The 22,487-nt window shown below is 36.4% G+C and overlaps 1 protein-coding gene across 3 annotated transcripts; it reads left to right on the top strand.

Moving 5' to 3' along the window:
• Window positions 1-732: 732 nt before the first annotated feature.
• On the top strand, window positions 733-18,867 carry depdc7a (DEP domain containing 7, paralog a). Of its 3 annotated transcripts, none has more exons than XM_051871214.1 (9): window positions 733-1,013; window positions 7,474-7,906; window positions 10,161-10,291; window positions 10,515-10,707; window positions 11,956-12,176; window positions 14,061-14,203; window positions 16,052-16,177; window positions 17,518-17,596; window positions 17,811-18,867. In XM_051871214.1, exons 2-9 carry the CDS (start codon window positions 7,482-7,484, stop codon window positions 18,023-18,025), a joined length of 1,533 nt encoding a protein of 510 aa, XP_051727174.1. In that variant the 5' UTR covers window positions 733-1,013; window positions 7,474-7,481; the 3' UTR covers window positions 18,026-18,867. The 3 variants fall into 3 exon arrangements, with proteins under 3 accessions (XP_051727174.1, XP_051727173.1, XP_051727172.1); XM_051871213.1 differs by lacking the exon at window positions 733-1,013 and adding an exon at window positions 1,072-1,279; XM_051871212.1 differs by lacking the exon at window positions 733-1,013 and adding an exon at window positions 3,690-3,845.
• Window positions 18,868-22,487: the final 3,620 nt, after the last annotated feature.

Raw genomic sequence — 22,487 nt, 5'->3', positions numbered from 1 at the left:
TATCTGTCCATCCGTCCGTCCGTCCGTCTGTCTGTCCGTCCGTCCATCCATCTGCCTTCTGTCCGTCCGTCTATCTGTCCGTCTGTCTGCCCTCTGTCTGCCTGTCTTCTATCTATCTATCTATCTGTCCATCTGTCTGCCCTCTGTCTGTCTGTCTATCTATCTATCTGTCTGTCTGTCTATCTATCTGTCTGTCTGTCTATCTATCTGTCTGTCCGTCCGACCGTCTGCCTGTCTTCTATCTATCTATCTATCTATCTATCTGTCCGTCTGTCTGCCCTCTGTCTGTCTGTCTATCTATCTGTCTGTCCGTCCGACCGTCTGCCTGTCTTCTATCTATCTATCTATCTATCTATCTATCTATCTATCTATCTATCTATCTATCTGTCCGTCTGTCTGCCCTCTGTCTGTCTGTCTGTCTGTCTGTCTGTCTATCTATCTATCTGTCCATCTGTCTGCCCTCTGTCTGTCTGTCTATCTATCTGTCTGTCCGTCCGACCGTCTGCCTGTCTTCTATCTATCTATCTATCTATCTGTCCGTCTGTCTGCCCTCTGTCTGTCTGTCTGTCTGTCTGTCTGTCTGTCTATCTATCTATCTGTCCATCTGTCTGCCCTCTGTCTATCTATCTATCTATCTATCTATCTAACTGTCTGTCCGTCCGTCCGTCCGTCCAACTGTCTGCCTGTCTTCTATCTATCTATCTATCTGTCCATCCGTCCGTCTGCCTGCCTGCCTGCCTTCTATCTAGCTGTCCGTCCGTCCGTCCGTCCGCCTGCCTGCCTTCTATCTATCTATCTATCTATCTATCTGTCCGTCTGTCTGCCCTCTGACAAAGAGTGTAACACCCTGGTCATCATTAACTACCCTTTTAAAGTGCATGGCTTATCACACCCTCATGTGTTCCCATAAAGCCCAGGTGATAAACCACCCTACATACAGGGCTCAGATGGGCAGGTTAAAGGAAGGGAAGGTGACTCTGGATTCTTGATAAGAAAACCGGAACAACAGCCAGGTACAGTGACCTTTCCAACAGGTTCTTCAGCATGATTTAGCCCTGAGCTGTAGGACTGTGAAAATGCTTTAGCCTACGACACAGGTTTACACAACAACATCACTGCCCACGGGTAGGACGCAGAAGTGGCACAACCAGTTCTGATGACACACGTGTGTTTTTTGTGGTTGGAAGCGTCTCTTATTTTCTTTAAATAGACTTTTAATTTAACACATTTAGTATGAGCTTAACTTTGGAAACTTTTCATTGTTTGTTCTTCTGACGAGGTAAGTAAACTTTCACAACCACCTTCTTACACTATTATACAGTTTTCTGTAGTATCTGAAATTAGGAAAACCATTTATTTGTGTATTTTAAAAGATTTTATGGGCCAGGTAATTACAAAATATGAAGCTTATATGAAGTATAATGACTCATGGAGATATGGAAGATTTATATTGTGGATGTTTGACTGGCATATGTGTTTAAATCAGAGTGGTTGGTTGTGTGTATTGGAATGCAAAAGCGTTATCCATGGCCGAGAGGGACAGTAAAAGAGCTAATGACTTGGGAAAAAGGAGTGAATGAGACCCCCTGAAGAGTGTGAAAGCTAGCATTGAGAGGCAAATTTTGTCTTACAATCCTTTGGCCTGGAATCTGTGACAAAGTATCATGAGAAGGTGACCAAGGAAGAGCCTTAGAGTGGGACTTTGTAAATAGATCCCATCCCTCCCCCTGTCTAACCGGTTTCTTTACTAACACTGACACTTACATACTAATAATACAGTCCAATCTGACTCTTCCTGTGATGCTGAGGGACTAAAGTCAGGTTAAGATACCTGCCATTGTTAATGAGCGTTTGTAAAAACTCAATACTTCCTAATCTTTTAATCTGAATGATTTAACAAAATGACATGTTCTCATGGCATGCTTTATGACCTTTGTCAATTGCATGCTCAACAACCTCATACTGTTCTCAAATTGTTGTTACTGAATTCTCGTTCGGGCTGGATTCAGCTCTGTTTGCATTATTCCAATCAGAGTTTCATAAGTCGTCCCTCATAACTTCCATCTGAAGGATTTTATGTGGATGTCATGGCCAATGATTTACATGGCGGGTGAAGTATAGGACGAACTAATGCATATTCAATAACTGCTTGAACTGAGTTTACCTTGTTTTTTATAGTAAGCAGAGGTTGCTAAATGCACCGATGCATTAAATATGACTATCAAATTACAGATTTCTCGAACCTTATTAGCTGCAGTCTGTTGATTTTCCAAGTAACTTAAATCCTGGATGAATTCCTTGAACATGAAATGCTTGTTTAGTAGATTTCAGTGTTTTGAGTGAAGTTTTCTAAGAATTGAATGTCATTAAAACCATACACCATGGTGTGAGAGCTTTGTTGTTATCAGAATTCTTTCTGTTCAGAAGCCGAAACAAATAGAGTTTTAATAAGGTCTTGATAAACACCAACATTTATTCCAGTGAGATGACTCATACAGAATTTCATGTGACCTTTCGAGGTTGATAATCAAGGTTATGCCTATATGTTGATTTTTCTTTTTAAATCGAATTAATTTTCAAGGGTTCCAGGTCAGGCCTTTCATCATAATAATAATATGAGATCTCATTCAAACAAATTTGTGACAGTTGTGCTTATGTGATAAAGTAATAGCCTATACTAGCATACTTTTAAAAAGAGTACTTATTAAATAAATAATATACTTTTAAAAGAATATACGGCAACACTTTATTTTACAACACCCGTTACAAGTTACATGTACTTACTATAGTAATAACAGTAAATTATGCATAATACCTGCAACTAATCCCAAACCAAACCCTATTTCTAAACCTAACCCTATAGGCTACATGTTGTTAATCAATATTACTTAGTGCTTAAATATATAATTACACCGTAACAATGACACCAAATACACTATTGCGAACTGAATGTAATGTTTTCGGACACATATTTGCATGTAATTAAATGAAAAGGTAATATTGGCCTACTTTAAATTTATAAGCCTATTAAATGCAATTAGTTTAACTTGGGTGCTTTTTTTGACTCGCTTACATTTACATGTAATTTCAAAATTACTTCTAATGTCTTTAATTCAATGTCTATATCTATTGAAACTTGTACTATTTAAATATATTTGTAATTAGCTTACACTTTGTATCGATGAAGTTGCAATTTAGTACATTTAAAATATATTAACTTTAAGTGAAATATCGAATAACACGCTACAGTTCAACTTAAAATTATAAAAAGTAGCCTACTTCGCATGTGCTTTAGTGGGCCTATGACATTAAAATAGGCCTACATGTACTTCTTTAAAGCATAACACTAAGTGTACGTTCAATAAAATTAAGCAAACTTCTTTTTTTACAAAGGTTATACCACAGTTTTACAGTACTAGGATCGCCGAATGTAGTCTGAGGTATTTTGGCGGGAACTATGGTTTCTATCGAAATTTCTTGTCGATAGAATCGTAACATCTCTAAAATAAACTGTAAAGAACCGAAATAAGTTCTTTTTGTCTTTATAACCGCATTATTTACATTTAGTGGTGCTTGTTTATCATTTGCAAGTTTCGGCGACTGCTATAGCGTAAATGAAATCATTATAATGCTAATGATCTGTCGACTGCCCTCATGACGTCATGACGAGGGTGTGAGAGAGCGCGCGGGCTGCTGTGCGCTGTGTGTAGATGAGTTCAGAGCGCGCGAGAGTGAACATTATTTACAGCGCGAGACTAAAAGGAGATGCCTTACATAAATACAACAACGACGCGAGACAACCAGCTTTAACCTGAACTACAGACATCACATGCACAGACCTCCAGGTAGGTTTCTGCGTCTACAACTGGCTGTTTTGATTTTATTTAAGTTATATTGTGCTTTGTGCCTTTTCAATTTTAATGCTGTGAGTGATGCGACTATTTAGTTTATTGATCAAACGTAAATAAAATGTAAATGCTAAAGTTAATATTAAAATAGTGTGCATATGATTGCATTTTATGTCTGAATGCTTTTGCTTTTTTTTTTCTGACGTATTCAATTTAAAAGCTAAAGTGAATTTAGGCAGTTTAAACAGGTGGTCCTATACATTTAAGAAGGTTTAGCTGGCAAATGTTTTCATTTAAATGATTTGCATTTACTGTAGCCAGAGGGTAAAGGTTTGGCTTGTCTGTGCTTGACAGACTAGAGCTCTTATACACTTAAGACAAATTATTAGAGATTGTGTTTGCGCCAAATTGTTTTCAACGTGTTTTGTGACATAATAATAGTGTAGATGTGCCATCATTAGGTGTTCTTCTCCCTCTGGGATTATTTATCTGAGTGTTGGGCAAACACTGCCCATCACGAGAGGAGTGAAATCCCATCAGATGCCTTCTGTCCATGGGGACAAACACCATGGTGAATCCTCTACTGTCCCCTAATGCATGTTCTTCAGATCTCAGAGAAGCATTATGATACTGCTTATTCATGCAAACTAACAAATTAACAAAAAAGTATCATGACATGACCATGTTTGAGCATTGTGGACATACCATGGTAATTCTCTGCTGTTCTTTGAAGCACTTTGGAGTTACACATGACATTGTGTTAAGAACCAACTTTCCATATTTAACCTTTCCATACCATTTATGTGTCACCATAGTGTTTTTTGTAAGGTTCAGTGACATTTATAAGGATTAAATATTTTCTAATGGTTGACTTAACATTAAAATCTCAGCAAGTTGTTTAACTAGTGGCATGCAAATGAACTAAAGCCTACGTGACGCGAACATAACAAGGAAATTACCTTTTCAACTGGTTTATCAGATCATGGAGGGATTATGCATTATTGATGCATCTGATGAGTTTAGTCAAACCTAGCTAGTTGGGGAGAAACTGAATGAGTTTTTTAGTTTCTGACTTGCTTGTCCAGATTTGTACATTTGCTTGTTAAGCATAAAAACAGTGGTGCTCACCCTTGTGAAAAAGAAATGCATCTAGTATACTTCAAATCTTAAAAACTGTACTTGTAGATCATATAATATTAATGAAATAAAAGGCCACTTAAGTGTACTTAAAGAGAGCTAAAAGTGCACTTAGTAATAATGTCAAATTACAATGAAGTACATTTTAAAGCATGTTTTAATAATCTTTTGTCATGCTTTCAAAAAGTACACTTATTTTGATGTGTTGACTAACATACTAAAGCATGTGTAAAGTGTTGAATTAAATTTTAACTGTAGTGTGTTCAATATTACATTTAACATGACACAAGTTTCAATAGAAATGACATTAAAGTATATTTTAGTTTACCATAAATGCTTGTCAGTACATTTGGCAGTACAATTTCAGCATATTTCAAAGACAATAAAAGTAATTATGAAATTATAAATAAAGATGAACTGCTTAAAGGATTAGTTCACTTTAAAATGAAAATTACCCCCAAAATTTACTCACCCTAAATATCTAGCTTCTGCCAGACTGCCTTCCATATTAAACTAACGAAAAAAGCGTAACTGATGTCGCGTCAGTTACGCTTTTTTTCCGTAAGTTGAAAAGGGAAGGTGTAGGACATAGCGTAAGAGAGTGGCATTATACTTCGTAAGTTGAATACGGAAGGCGGTCTGGCAGAAGCTAGATATTTTACTTCATGACATGTTAAATATAGATATTTTTCTTACACAAATGCATAGAAGGCCTTTATTAACCCTCCCGGGCCGTGTGGAATACGTTTATGATGGATGGATGTGCTTTCTTGGGCTTCAAACTCGTTGGTCCCGTTCACTGCCATTATAAAGCCTGAACGCGTCAGGATATTTATTAATATAACTCGGATTGTGTTCATCAGAAAGAAGAAAGTCAAATACACCTAGGATGGCTTGAGGGTGAGTAAAGCTTGGGGTAATTTTCATTTTAAAGTGAACTAATCCTTTAAGTGGGTCAAAAAAGCACTCATATAAATGTAAACTATAATACATTTTCATTAAATTGTAAAAAACATGCAGTTAAGTTTCAGAAAACAATGGTTTCTTGCATATTCTTTTATTGTTTCTGTGATGAGTGCTCTTTTCAATAATATGCTAAAGTATGCTTCTTTTTCACAAGGGCAAACAATGACTATATTCACAAACCTAGTTGCTGTTTGTTGCATCCCAGACTTCCCAGGAAAGCTCTTGAACCGCTGTTTCTAGAGAGAATCGTTTATATTGCAGCCAGCTGTTGTTCACTCGAGCCTTCATTGAAGACTAGGTGTGTGTGTGTGTGTGTGTGAGAGGGGAATCTCTATGTAATCACAACAGTCATCCTGTAGGTTTCTAGCCACCCCTAGTAAATATTCTGATCCCTAATGGGTAATTTAGAGCTTCATCATTACCTCAGGGCTGCACATAAAATTCTGCAGCAAACACTTCTTGCGAGAGATGATCAACCTCCCCCGGTGTCATTTATAAGGCTTGTGAGGTATTGATCTTGGCAGCAGATGCTCTGTGTGTTGGAAGATGGATCTGTAAAAGCTTTCACTTTAGTCCAGCATTACACCCGTGAGAGAAAAATATGAGAAACGTAATGTTCTGCAACTGTCATGTTGATTATAATGATAAAGTGCCGAAATTAAATATGGGTAAACTGAAACTCTTGGTCCAGTTTCAAGTCTGAGGTGCTTCCTTTTGTAGACTTATTCCAGTATTAACAGACAGTGCCAAAGTGTGTGTGTAATTTATTGTTATAATTGATTTCAACCTGCATTAAAGTGCAAAACTCATCAATATTGGCATATAATGTCTAGTTTGCGTCCACTGTGATACATGATGTTACATATGTAAAGAAACTTCCAATCAATCTAAAGCATTATGGGACCGTTTTTAAGGATGACCAAGGACGATGACTGTAATGATAATGATAACTATAAAGTTTAATAATTATCCTAATTCAATGAGAATAGGTAAGTCCACACCACAAATATAACGATAATGACAGAGGAACAATATCATTGGAATCACGTTTTTACCAGCTAATGAATAATAAAAACATTGACAGCCAATCAGACTTCATTCTGCTTTAAAGAGCTTGAGCATTTAAAGAGGCAGACGATATAATTGCAGCACAATATTATAATAAACAGAATGTTATCATGCATTGGTGTGGATGCTTATATAGTTATTGTTATAAATTGGCCTTAAACCTATTCGATAGTTCACCCAAAAATTAAAATTCTGTCATCATTTACTCAAGTTGTTCCAAACCTGTATGAGTTTCTTTCTTCTGTTGAACACAAAAGATGATATTTTGAAGAATGTTGGTAACCAGACAGTTGACGGTAGCCATTTTTGGGTGAACTATCCCTCTTAAATATTCCAAAATGTGTGTCCTTTCAGTTAAAAGCTAGACTTATTTAATGTTTGGGAAATCAGAAACCCAGGAATGAAGGTTGAGATCATAATTTTGGCGTTTCTCATCCAGTCCATCTCTCAACAGACACAGGGATGGCTGGGAAGCCATTCCGAGCCACGTATATCTGGACTAACATCATCAACAACCTTCAGACTCAGGTGGAGGTGAAGAGGAGACGCCACAATCTGAAAATTTACCATGACTGCTTTCTGGGGTCTGAAGCCGTGGATGTGGTTCTGGCTCACATCATTCAGAGCAAAGTCTGTGGGGATGCCGAAGTGCCTCGTTCCAAAGCGGTTCGCCTCTGCCAGGCCCTCATGGAGGCCAGGGTCTTTGAGGCGGTGGACACTAAGGTGTTTGGGAAAGAAAAGAGGCAAGCGAAGTTTGAGGACAGCAGCTGTAGTCTGTACAGGTTTCTAAACAGGCCGACTCCCAGCACATCGAGCTCAGAGACCATTGAGAGTGGATACAACTCTCTCAGCAACCAGAGGAACACTTACAGCCCACCATACAAAAGGTAGGTATCTCACAACACTGCTTTCCCGGGTCATATCACCTTCTCTCTGTGGAACTACTTCTGCATATGTCCCAATGAATAAACTTGTAGACTTGTGCTTCTGTTCTGAAAATTCTGTCATCATTTACTCACCCTTATGTTGTTCCAAACCCGTAAGATTGTCATTCATCTTTGGAACACAAATACACAAATTAGGATTTTTTTGGATGAAATCTGAGAGCTTTCTGTCCCTCCATTGACAACCTAGGCAACTACCAATGTCAAGCCCTAAAAAGGTAGTAAAGACATCATTAAAGTAATCCACATGACTCCAGTGATTTAACCTCAATAAAAAAACAAAAAAACAAAACATAATTTACCACTTTATTTACAAAATATTAATCTCCAACGCATGTTCACGTAACAACGTCTGCTTTCACGTCAACACAACACGCATGTGTCGCGGTGCTCTCTTGAATGTGCTTTAGAGATTAATATTTTGTAAATAAAGTGGTAAATTATGTTTTTTTGCACAAACAAATCACTCGTGTCACTTCAGAAAATTGATGTTAAACCACTGGAGTCACATGGAGTATTTTAATGATGTCTTTACTACCTTTATGGGGCTTGAAAGTGGTAGTTGCGTAGACTGTCAGTCAGTGGAGGGACAGAAAGCTCTCTGATTTCATTAGAAATATCTTCATTTGAGTTCTGAAGATGAACGAAAGTCTTACAGGTTTGGAACGACATGAGGGTGAGTAATTATGACAGAATTTTCATTTTTGGGGTGAACTAACCCTTTAAATACTGTGGCCGCAAAAGAAAGACAATTCTGTCATCATTCATTCACCCTCAGCCCATTCCAAACCTGTAGGACTTTATTTTTTTGAAACACAAAAGGGGAAATTTTGAAGACTGTGCTGGCTTTTTTCCATGCAGTTGCAAGGAATGGGGAATGAAAAGCTTCTAAAAGGAGGCAAAAACACCAAAATAGTATCATAAAATTGGTCTCTTTACAAGTGTTTTAAATTATAAGAATATCTTCCCCTCCAATGACCTCTTAACCTCAGAATCTTAATGACCAAATCAGGTAAGTCAGATTTGTGAACGAATCATTCATACTGGTTTTGTGAACTGGATCAATTGAATTCTGGATGACCGAAAAGATTAGACTAAGATTGATTGTGCATCACTACTTCTCCTAAGGAACGTGACAAATTAAAAAATTTCAATGAATAAAGATTGACTTCAGAACACTTGGATTATAATGCACAAATCATATCATGAAATCATGACCAATTTTATGATACTTTTATGCTGCTTTTGCATGCTTTTTGAAGCTTGAAAGCATCAGCTCTCAATCATTGTAATTTCATTGCATTGAAAAAAATATTATATATTTTTTTTTCTTTCATACTGAAGAAAGAAAATCAGAATTACGACTTAAAGAATATGTTTGAAGCAATATCTGAAAATATGTGACAGTGAAATATGTGATGTATGGAAAACAGCAGAAAAGTGCATCATCTTTCCACTTACAGTAGATCACCCACTAAGACAGAAGCATTGCAGAACCTTGCAAAACTAGTTAATCATTTACTTGTCTTTAGTTTTGTTTCTTTATTCACCGTGAAGCATAGAGATCTTACAGAATGCTGGGTGTTTCCCTGAATTGTTTTTTCCTTTGAGATGTAATTTTAAATTCCTCAAATCGACGGAGGTTGCTATTAAAAGCCAGTTCTCTAGAAATGCCCATGAAATGTCAACATCACAGTGAATCATGGATAACAGCTCATATATAGGCTGTGTCCGAAATCACATACTCTCTTGAGTAGGTACTTATTTTGAATAACTACTACTTTGTGAGTGCTAAAAAACTATGTTCTATATAGGATAAGTGTGTTTAGTATGGAGGTAATCAGGGCGTACTACATTCATCATGTTGTCATAATCATGTGACCTACCAATGTCAGTTGCGTTGCTTCACTGCCATTCACAAATCTTCTTCCGTGGCCTCATGGGATAGTAAAGTGTTCATGGTATGCACACTTCAGAATCTCGCTGGAAGTAGTAGGTCATCCAGGTACTTTTTGCCGACTCTTATTAGTACTGTGAATTCAGACATCTTTTGTCACATACTGTTTTCCGCCTACTATATAGTAGAGAAGTATGTGATTTTGGATGCAGCCTTGGTGATTCCTACAAGAATGCATGAAACTTGTTCAGTTTAGTTCTTCATATATACATATTATTGCCTGTTTTTTTTTTTCTTCAGGAAAGAGGATTCTGTGAATTCAAACAACTCGCCTGTCAAAACGGAAAAATCTCTGGAGGATGTTTTAGGAAATCTGAACATGAACACAACCATCACACCACAGATGATGAATCTGGGGTTATCACAGGAGTGTAGGTTTTCATTGGAAATAAATATCTAATGTCATGAAACACAATTTCACATTTAAAATTTGACATTTGTGTAAACACCCCAAATCAGTAATATATATATATCTCAGTGATTTTTAACATTGTATTATTTAATAATGCTAAAAGAAATGATTGCAAGAATACATTGGATGTTTTATTAAGTTAAAGTATTAAAGCTTAAATGTGTCGTGACTGTCTGTGTCAGTGATGGATGAGATATGGCGGCAGGAGACGGTACTAAGGCTCCTGCAGTTGATTGAACTGCCGCTTCTGGAGAGCCTGTTGGAGGGCCAAGAGAGCCCTCGTCCGCCCCTTCACAGCATGGACAGCGACCCAGACCTGCTCTACACCAGCAGCTACCTGGACCGTGAGATCCTGAAGGCCTTCAGCGAAGCTCAGTATGCTGATTATTTCCATTTTTCTGGGTGTTTTAGTGTTACAGTAAATGACAAAACAAGAATTTACGTTTTATGAAGGGAATACGAGTTGTGTTTGCCACACCACAATGCAAAAGTGTTCAGTTTAAACATAATTTTTCTTGTCCCTCACTATAAACATTGAAGTTATGAAGCAGACTATAACCTCAATGTTGAATCAGACAGGTTTTGTAGACTCAGGAGGATATATAAAGTATTTAAATCTATATAATTAAAGCTACACTATGAAACTGTTGATTGTGGAAAGCTGTTCATTGTAGTGAAAGCTACACTATGGCCCTCTAGCAGTTAAACAATAAAACTACATGCGTCTTGCGGAAGAGCATTGTTGTGGTTGTTGTGTTTCGGCTCTGCTCCTCTGCGCGGAAGAAATGTGGTTCAAGGCACAGGTGCTAACATACATAAAGAATGTGTTATCAGAGCGGAAGGACCAATAAATAACAGATTATTTTATGTAGGTTTGCCTCATGGTCGACAACAAACTTTACGTTAACCAGAGCCAGTGTAGTGACAAATCGGGTCTCCTTTAGGACCCCAAGCGATCCCATTGGTTCAAATGGCTTTTAATAGGCACTCTCTTTAGTGCCTGATTACAATTCCTACAAAATCACGTTATGATAAATGCTGTTTCAACTACGTAATAATGACCGTTATGTCTGTATTAGTTTGCTTATGTACTAGCATAGCGTACAGATACCCGATTAGCCTGATAGCTTAGTTTATACACACATTTGCACTTACCCTACGTATATACACAATCATCTTTAATGTAATTATGTGTTAAATTAAGTGATAAAGGTCCAAATATTTCAGTTATAAATAAAACAAATTAATGATGTTCAATGAATAGGCTATTATAATTATTATGTATTAATTAACAGTTGATCAAGTGTAAGAAATTACGTTCAATTGGTTTTATGATGCACTAATTTGTTTTCTTACGCATTATATAGTAAGCTATATGCGTATTTTAAATGAATATCATTTGTATATACTTAGGATAATAATTAACTGACACTTTGTGGAGACATGAAATCGGGTATCCACAAATCTTATAAAACTATATACTTAATAATACTATATCTTCTCATTTATTCTGTCTTTGCCTTTAAAGTGTTGTATATGTTAGGCTGGCTGGCCTTTTAATTGGATTTGTGTACTGTATCTGATTTTGCCATCATTTTCTTTCCATCTTTATCGCTTTAACAGAGCAGATAGCTGGTTGTCAGCAGCTGTGGACTGTCTGGAGTTTCTTCCGGATCAGTTGGTGGTGGATGTGAGCCGAGGGCTGGCCAAGTGTGCAGAGGAGACGTCCCAGTACAAGCAGCTCCTCTACGGAGTCCTTGTTCAGCACTACGGCCAGTCTGAATACCCACCGCTGCTCAGCAACCACGTCTTTGACATCCACTCAGGCGTCTCCGAGCTGCTTGGTAAGACATCAGTCCAGTATATGTTAGCTTGACTTGACTTTTATATTAAATGAAATGTGGCTTACTAGTGGCCCTTGTGAAAAAGAAGTACACTTTAGCATACTTATGCAAAAAATATACTTAATGTAATGTTTTTTGTTAATTGCAATGAAATGCAAATGTATTACAATTTAAATTTATATTAAATGCAGTTAGTTGAACTTAAGAGTGCTTTTTTGACCTAGTTAAGTACATCTTTATATGTAATTTCATAATTCTATTGTCTTTGAAATATGGTTAAAGTGTACTGACAAGCATTTATGTAGACTAAAATATACTTTAATGTAGTTTCTATTAACTTTAAATATATTTGTAATTACACATTTGTGTTGATGATGTTGCAATTTAGTACATTTAAAATATTTAAATGTAATACTGAATAACATTACAGTAAAAATTTGTCATCAAAGTAAGTGTACTTCTTTAAATCGTGACAAATTATCATGACTAATAAAACAATGATTTAAATGTACTTTCAAGTCAAACTTTTAATTTGACATTAAGTTCACTTTGTAAACGGTTACTTAAGTTTAAGAAACAGTCATGAAAGTGACTGATAGTTCACCCAAAAATGAAAATACTGTCATCATTTACTCACCCTCATGTCAGTCCACGCCTGGAAGTCAGTGGTGTTACATAACGTGGTTCTTAGAAATGCACATGACGAGGAAGAATTATAGAAGGCAGACTTTAATCATCAAACACTCGGTAACAAGGAAGACCGTAAACCATGTAACAATCAACGAGAACTGACCCAGACTGAGCGAGAACAAAGGGTATATATACATGTGGCAAACAAAGAGGACTAATTAACAAGACACACCTGAAACCAGGACTCTAATCAAATCAGTAACCAAGGGTACAGACATGTGGGGAAACTGAGAGAACTGAACGAATTAACACACTGGGAGATTAACAAAGAAGACTCAGGGTGTGTCTCAGTCAGCTCCCTAGTTCAGTAGTCAGGGCACTGATCAGGGAGTCGGCCATTTTAAGGGCCGTCTCAATCGCAGAATCCTTCCAGGGCACTGAACCTTTCGCTCCCTAAAAAGTCCCACAATGCACAGTGAAAACCAGGGAGCATCTATGCTCACTATGTTCCCTTAACGGAAGTTTTGAACCGCGAAACATACGTGAGCCAACTCACTACACATAACAAAGCGCGATAGATGTTTTTTAAAATACAAACCATTATTTTATTATATTTCAACACACAACACTAGACAGGTAATAAACATAATCTAGCTAACATTTATAATTTATTTGCGGCTGAAATGTTGCAAGTATATGTAACAAGCAAAGAATTTATCATAATGTACTTTAAATAACATTACAAGGAATATCAGCAAGATATCAGCTCTCCTTTTGTTCATAAATACCAGTAGTGTTGTTGTACGATGAGGACGTTGACAGAGAAACTGAACAGAGAAACACAGTGAAAGCATATCAAAAACAAACTTTAAACATGAACAAAATAAACCAAACATGTAACAACTGTTAGGTATTTTGAAGAATGTCAGTAACCATCTTTTGTGTTCAGCAGAAGAAAGAAATTCATACAGGTTTGGAAGAAATTGAGGCTAAGAACATGACAGAATTTTCATTTTTGGGTGAACTATCCCTTTAAGTGGCATTTTATTTTATTAAGAGTATCTTAAATAACAGTTTTTTAAAATATATACTTTTAAGATTTGAAGTACACTACAAGTGCATATTCAATACAATTGAGCACACTTCTCTTTCAACTGGAAGGCCACTGGAATGTTAGACTGTTGTTTAAAATCTGTTACTCGTCACTTTATTATTGCACTGCTTATTAAATTATATTATTGTGTTTGTGTGCAGTGAACGGGAAGCAGGAGCAGGCGCTGGAGTCTCTTCAGTTGTGTCTGAAGCTGCAGGATTCACGCAGTAGAGAGGAGCTCCGCAGGTTACTGCGCTTTATGGCCCTCGCCGCCGGCCCTCAGGAGATCAAACTGCACAAAGAGGTACGAATAATCAGGAGACAGAGATTTAAAGTTTGACTCTGACTGTGTTAGTGGTGGGCGATATACCAGTAGACACGACTAACCGGTAGAAATTTTGAGATTTTAGACTATCATCTCTATCGCGGTTACACTCACGTGATGTGAGGTCATGTTTACATGCGTTTTTAAGCGTTGTGGTTTAAAAACAAGTGATTTTAAACCGTTGAAGCGCAATAAGCAGCGAAAAAGAACTCATTGCGTTATATGTGCTCTAAGCGCTGTGTGACACTGTGTCCTAACCAGACGCAATGCGATTCCAGCGAAAAACAATTTGTCTGTCCACACCAGACGCAACGCGACTATGAGATGCGATAAAGTCAATCAAAGACCACAGCCAATCAGAAGAGCACATGGGCGGGCTCTCTCGGCAAGTTCCTGCTACTCGCAACGAAATGGATAAGTACATATTCAAATTCATGAATATTACACCATTTTAACATTATTAAAAATACATACTGAGTTACTGAAACAATCTTTGTCATAGAATACACTTGACTGTTCACAATTTGAACAGTTTGAACATTCTTGTTTTCTATAATTTATTTTGAAGATCTGAGGTGAATTGTCCATTGTTGCTTTCAGTATGGCTATAAAAGACACACAAAATGATATTCAAACTCACATTAGACACTTTTAACATTAAATAAAGCACATAAACAGTACCAGAGATTATCATTGCCATACTTTGTTCCAGCCGCGACACGCAGAAAAATAGAAACCGTTTCTGAAATAGAATCATTGCGTGTCGCCATTGTGGCTAGTTAGGACAAAAACTCTGATTATCATGGAAAAGATACCTTTTATTGCGTGTCGCGGCGTCGTAAAGTTAGGACATGGTGTCTGAGAGACGCGCACACATAAAGTCGCTGCTCATAAAGCGCACGAGTACTGAACTGAGTTCTTTTTGCCGCATAATTGGGCTTCAATGATTAAATACACATATTTGCGTGTCAAAATGCTCGTCTTTGCAAGTATCCTTGTAAACACAGCCATTTATGTCTTATGTGAACATAAACAGTTGAGAAAGAAAACGCATGTGTAACAGTATATTGGATCCATGCATTTGATCTTGAAGTGACGGCAGCCTAATATACCTTCTGTCGTCTGTGTTAATCAAACAGCAAAAGAGAGAAAATCTCTCACTGCTCTTGACTGAATCACTTTTGTATTTCTTATTTCTAGTGATTGAAGTTTTTCAGGTAGGCCTATTTCATTTGTGTCTTTGTCCTATTGTAGTTTGTTGTCCTATTGTTTGTAATTAGTTTCTTTGTTCTTATTTTATCACTGACTATATACTTGTCTTTTGTAAGCTTGGCTAGTATTAGTTTATTGTAATATTGAAATTGGTGACAAGAATTGTGAAATTTCATTAGTATCAAACTATTTGATATCATAAAAACCTTATTTAAAGCAAAAATAACTATATTGTGATATATACCGTTATCATAAAAATAAAATTACTCATATCGTGATATAAAATTTTGGTCATATCACCCACCCCTAGACTGTGTTTTATGATTATGTAACTCAATTATGTATAAAAAAATGTGGGAAAAATTGCCCTTACTGGAATTGATGTCGATCGTCCAGCATGCTTGCTGCTAAATTAGGCCAGTGCACAGTATGGCAGTGTTGACATCACACAAAAGTGTCATTGTTAAAAAACATGGAAACTGAAGTGATTTGCAGTTGCCATGCTAGTGAAAAGACACTGAATTCTCTTTTCTACTTTTTACACCTACATGAATACCATTCCTACATCTGTACAGACAATTGACAAGCTGTTTGTTTGTTTGTTTTGTTCTGTAGATAGAGAACAGAATGGCAGTAAAGAGGGCGTTCTCCAGTGCCATTGTGTATGGAACTAAACTAGCCAAGGGGAAGGTTGATCTTCTGGTACTTTTCATGATGGACAACCACCACGACCTCTTCAAGGTGAGTCAGGAGCTCAGACTGACCTCTAAAACCCGAAAACAATCTATTTGCACAATGGTTAAAGGGTTAGTTCACCCAAAAATGATAATTCTGTCATTAATTACTCACCCTCATGTCGTTCCAAACCAGTAAGTCCTTTGTTCATCTTCAGAACACAAATTAAGATATTTGTAAGAAAGATATTTTTGATGAAATCCAAGAGATATCAAGGTCCATAGACAGCAAGGTCCAGAAAAGGTCCTAAAGTAAAGGCATCGTTAAAAAAGTTGACGTGACTGCAGTGGTTCAGTGGTTATGAAGCGACGAGAATACTTTTTGTGCGCAAAAACAAAAACAACGACTTTATTCAACAATATCTTCTCTTCTGTGTCATTCTCGTACGCTGTTTACGTTCAGCGCTTCCAGGTTCTACGTCAGAATGCCGACTCGATTATTGGCCGGCTCCTGTGTCAGCATCACACGCATGCGTCGTGTTGCTCACATGACCAACGTTGGCCAATACTGAGCCGGCGTTCTGACAGAACCTGGAAGCTCTGAACGTAAACAGCATGTTTTTGTTTTGTTTTTGCGCACAAAAAGTAGTTTCATCGCTTCATAAAATTAAGGTTGAACCACTGTAGTCACGTGGACTATTTTAACAATGTCTTTAGTACCTTTTTGGACCTTGCTGTCTAGAGACGAGTCATATACCTCTTGCATTTCATCAAAAATATCTTAATTTGTGTTCCAGAGATGAATGAAGGTCTTACAGGTTTGGAACGACATGAGGGTAATTAATGACAGAAATTTCATTTTTGTTTGAACTAACCCTTTAACTAATACAACTAGTCATATATGGTATAATATATACACTAGTTTGGTGTTAGTAAGAAATTCATTGAAAGATTTCTATTTCAAATAAATGCTGTTCTTTTGAACTTTCTATTCATCGAAGGGAAAAAATGTATCACGGTTTCCTCAAAAATATGAAATATGAACTGTTTTCAACATTGATGATGATAAGAAATGTTTCATGAGTAGCAAATCAGCATATTAGAATGATTTCTGAAGGATCACGTGACACTGAAGACTGGAGTAATGATGCTGAAAATTCAGCTTTGCATCACAGAAATAAATTACATTTTAAAATATATTCTAATAGAAAACAGTTATTTTAAATTGTAATAATATTTTACAATATTACTGATTTTACTGTATTTTTGATCAAATAAACGCAGCCTTGGTGAGCAGAAGAGACTTTTAACACTAAAAAAAATCTTGTGTTTCTGTGCCTGAAGTAAACTGACAGCATGGACCCTAAAAATGTTTGTAATAATAATCTGATTGCCTTTTTGTCCTAGATTCCCGTCACATTGCACAACCTTGTAAGTGATAAATTGGCCAGTATCATCAAAGGAACAGATCCTGATCTCATCACAGGTAAAACTAAAAAGTATATGTTGAAAAAAGTGTTTACGTTACGTTTTTCATGCTAGTTATTTTTATGAAACAACCTCATTTACCTGGTAATCAAGGTAATAACTATAACCAGAAATCTTAGTAATGTTTTCCAGCTGTATTTGTAAGTAAAACACTGCTAATGCGTGATCCTTTATTTGCCAAGAGAATAAATTTCAAATCTCCCCTCTTGTAGGAACAACATACTGTCGCCGTCTCACCAGAAAAGATTACATGGAAACAGTTCAGAAAACTACCAGAGAAGAGCTTTGGACATTACTAAAAACTATTCACGAGAACACTAAACTCTCTTTGAAGGAGAAGCGCCGTCTGCTCGGACAGTTCTACAGAGGCCATCCTGAAATATTCGTGCAATATTTTGGCAACAGAATTTCCAATGTTTATATTTAATAGGATCTTTAATTGATATTCCAAATATTGTATAATATGTAAAGAGTATTTTGTATGTTGTAAATATGTATATATTATAGACAAAACTGAATACTACTACTTTTATGTCTGTATTGATGAGAGAATGACATTTGTTGGACAATCACATTTTCCTTTTCTTCATCAAAATTATTACTTAATATTATCACTTATTACCCTAAAACTACCTGTCATCAGACGACAAATCAGACAAACAGACAAAGTAAAATGTTTTTAATAGAAAAAATAGGCTACAGAAGTGTCCTATCTTTTTGTCAACTCTGTTAATATATGAAAACGAAATCAGGCAAAATCAAAGACAGCCTTCATCCTGAAGGTCCTCTTTCTGTATTTCACCTGCTCCGAGTTCATCAAGCTCACAGGCTCTGGTGAGATTTACCATTTCTAAAATAATTTTAAGAAATTGTGCTTATATTTTCATAACCATGATATGCTGACTCCGTCATACAAATTGTTTCGAAATTGTTTGACATTTCCATTTAAAGTCGCCATAAAACAGAAGTTGTGATAGTCTTTTCTTCCCTATTGTGATGTATATCCAAGTGAAACAGCTTCTCAAACAAGAAACAATGTAGGGCGGGGCTTGATTTTGTCCATGGGGAATAGACTGAACGGTTGTCGTTTGCTATTGGTCAATCTCATCTGAGTGACAGGTTGCCCCGCCCTCAAGCCAGTAAACATGTCATCAGAGAAGAGGAAGGGGAATTTAAGATTATGAGGCACATGAATAAAAAAAATCAAATAATAATGCACAAATAAATCATAATAAACTGCAATATTCCATAAAAAATAGGAATTGTCAATTTTGGTTTCATGGTGACTTTAATTTCTCTCATTTTAATATTTTAACCTAAACTGTGAAATATAAACCTTGAAATACCTATACTTCATGAATCCTCAGGGCAGATGAGGTCAGACGCCCTACATGTCCTGTTACAGATGAATGTTTTGTGTTCAGAATGGGCACTAAAAGGAACAATGCATCTGTCTGCGCCCTGCTGCAAATTAGGCCTAGCATCAACAAGATCAGGGTTTAAAAATCTTGATGTTTTCAACATGTTCCCCAAAACTGAGTAAATGTGATACTGTAACTCTCAGCGTCTAACATGTACAGGCTGCTCAGTTGTGAAACAAAGGACAATTAATGGTGGCATGACAATTCTGAAACAACAGCATCAACCATCATGAGCTGCTAATGGTTAAACATCAGACTAATGATGGTGGATTATAAGAGACAAAAGCACAAAACAACACATCTGCATGTGTTCAGAATATAAAGGCAGGAAATAGGTGGGTTAGTAATTACACACAGATGTTGAAGTCTGTATTGTGAGGGGAACATCCAAGTGCATGTTGTCAGTTTCTGTCTTGAGATTGTATTAGACATTTCAAGGCTATTGATGTTGAGTCTGTTAAAAGTTTATTGGAACTTATTTATAGTGAGAAAACTATAAACATAAATAAGAAAGTGTTTCAATTATATTTGAGGAATCCAGTATCACATTTTACCAACAAATCAGAAATATTTTATGTGGCCTGTAATAGGCTTATAAAATTCATGGCAGTGAACATGAGATTTATGCTGATTGGAGGTGACTTAGGGTACGTTTACACGACAACAAAGTACTAAAAACGGAAAAGTTTGTCCTTTGCGTTTTTCGCATACAGACAACATTGTCAAAACGATCTTCGTTCACACGGATCGTCGAACTAACAACTAAAAACACTGTATTTTGCTGCCAGGCCAGTAGTTGGCGACGTGACTTTGTAAAGAAACACTACGCGCGACTGAACACGTAATACGCATGCGCATGACGTCATCGTTTTCACAGACTGGTTTTTGTAGTTTACACGGAGATGATAACGATATCATTCTCAAAAACATGCACTGTGAATCCCTTTTTCAAAAGTTTGCATTTTCAGGCCCTCAAAACAGTGTTGTGTAAATGAATGGCCAAAACGCATAAAAAGTTTTTAGTTGAAAATGGTGTTGTGTAAAGACGCTAAGATGCTAATGTCACATTTAACACTGAAAAAATCAAAATTTGGAATAAAAGGCAAAAAATAAACTTCAAAATCATTTATGTTTCTATATAACAATATAGATAGGCTATAATCGTATCTTATTAACAATCATAAGCAGTGTTGGGGAAAGTTACTTTTAAAAGTAATGCTTTACAATATTGATACACTCCCTAAAAAAGTAACTAATTGCATTACTTGTATTACCATTACACCTGATCTGGTCTGGGCTTGCTTGTTTTTTTATTTTTATTTTTTTATATAAAATAAAAAAAGTTATATTTTTGGCAAATTTAATGTCCCTTTCGCTCCAAAAGTGAAATGAATGAGCCTCAGGCTGAAGGAAATTTGTGTAATATTCTGAATTTGTATTTTATTGTTTTTATTAATTATGAGTTTTTGTACGGAGCCGCTAAAGGGACATTGTGGTGGAAAACAATATAAGATGGCAGGAAAAATAATGTGTCAATGCTTTTGCTTTCTCCCGAGAAACTTTGCGTTCACTCACAAACTCTCACAAAGTTTCTTGGGCGAACGCAAAAGCATTGAAATATTTTTCCCCCTCCCATCTCCCCGTATCCATCACAATGTCCCATTAGGGGCTCCTTAGTTTTTGTGCAAGTGAGATGAGTAAATGCATGTTCACATTTAGTGTAGAACTACAATAACCATCATGTTCACACAGCACACGCAACACCTCTGCACTTACGATTTCTCTCAATGTGGGGACAGGAGAGCTGTCAGTCAATACATGGGGAAACAAAGTAACTTGCGTTACTTATTTGAAAAAGTAACAAAGTAATGTGTTACTTTACTTGTTACTTGAAAAAAGTACAAAATTATATTACCCCAACACTGGTCATAAGTTCTTGGTGTTGGTGATGTGTTCACTCAGTGTTCAATTTCCTTTTTTTATCCCCAAATTAATTAAATATCAAACAAAGAATGTGAAGCTTATTTAAGGGCCATTGTTTATATTTATTTTTGCATTATGGCATTTTCACAATCAAATTTTCAGAACAGCACATTTACGTTAAAAAATACTGCATTACGGTACTGAGAATTTGAGAAGGGAATGATGCTTAATTGTTTTGAAAACACTAGGTGCATCCCAATTCACACACTTATGCACTATGCTATAGCATTTTATATTATAAATAATGTGAGTCGTGTGTTCACACTGAAAATTCTAAAAAGAAAAAGTACACTTTAAATGCCCGGATGACGCCTTTAAAGGGTTAGTTCACCCAAAAATGAAGATTATATCATTATTACTCATCCTCATGTTGTCCCACATCCGTAAGACCTTCGCTGATCTTCAGAACACAAATTAAGATATTTTTGATCAAATCCGATGGCTCAGTGAGGCCTCCATAGACAGCAATAACACTCCCTTTTTCAATGTGCAGAAAGCTACTAAAGACATATTTAAAACAGTTCGTGTGACTACAGTGGTTCAACTTTAATATTATAAAGCGATGAGAATACTTTTTGTGCGCCAAAAATAACAAAATAGCGACTTTATTCCACAATATCCAGTGAAGGGCGATTTCAAAACACTGCTTCATGAAGCTTCGAATCTTTACGAATCATTTGTTTCGAATCAGTGGTTCAGAGCGCCAAAATAACATGATTTCAGTAAACGAGGCTTTGTTACTTCATAAGTGTTTTGAAACTTCAATAGTTCACGTGACTTTGGCAGTTTGATACGCGCTCCGAATCACTGATTCAAAACGTATGATTCGTAAAGATTCGAAGCTTCATGAAGCAGTGTTTTGAAATCGCCCTTCACTGGATATTGTGGAATAAAGTCGCTATTTTGTTATTTTTGGCGCACAAAAAGTATTCTCGTCGCTTTATAATATTAAGGTTTAAACACTGTAGTCACATGAACTGTTTTAAATACGCTTTCTGGGCACTGAAAAAGGGAGTGTTACTGCTGTCTACGGAGGCCTCACTGAGCCATCGGATTTGATCAAAAATATCTTAATTTGTGTTCTGAAGATCAACACAGGTCTTACAGGTGTGGAACGACATGAGGGCGAGTAATTAATGATATCATTTTCATTTTTGGGTGAACTAACAATTAACCAAAAAACAAAATGGAAGTGTGGAATGTAGGACACTTCATGCACTCAACTACTTTAATTATGTAGCAGTGGGGGGAGGAGCTATCAGACTCTAATGTGGAATGGCAAAAACTACACTACAGTTGAGTACAGAGCATAAGTACATAGTGTGTCATTTGGGACACAACTACTGTTATAATTAAACAAATGTAATGGTTTAAAATTACTTATTTAAGCTAAAATAAATATTTCTTCTCATTTTGAATTGATTTTGGTTAAATCTGACCTGGAGATGTTTTTGTGAGATTTACACACTAGTCTTCAAACTGATG

The sequence above is a fragment of the Ctenopharyngodon idella genome, chromosome 18, assembly GCF_019924925.1.
Source record: "Ctenopharyngodon idella isolate HZGC_01 chromosome 18, HZGC01, whole genome shotgun sequence".
Classification (NCBI taxonomy): Eukaryota; Metazoa; Chordata; class Actinopteri; order Cypriniformes; family Xenocyprididae; genus Ctenopharyngodon; species Ctenopharyngodon idella.
This window is presented reverse-complemented; position numbering and strand designations above follow the sequence as displayed.

What these genes read in the sequence shown, in the direction of transcription:
- depdc7a (XM_051871212.1), top strand. An exon ending in AAGGCCTTCAGCGAAGCTCA is followed by an intron (nt 10,708 to 11,955) that starts GTATGCTGATTA and finishes TCGCTTTAACAG; the next exon opens with AGCAGATAGCTGGTTGTCAG. An exon ending in ACCACCACGACCTCTTCAAG is followed by an intron (nt 16,178 to 17,517) that starts GTGAGTCAGGAG and finishes TTTTTGTCCTAG; the next exon opens with ATTCCCGTCACATTGCACAA.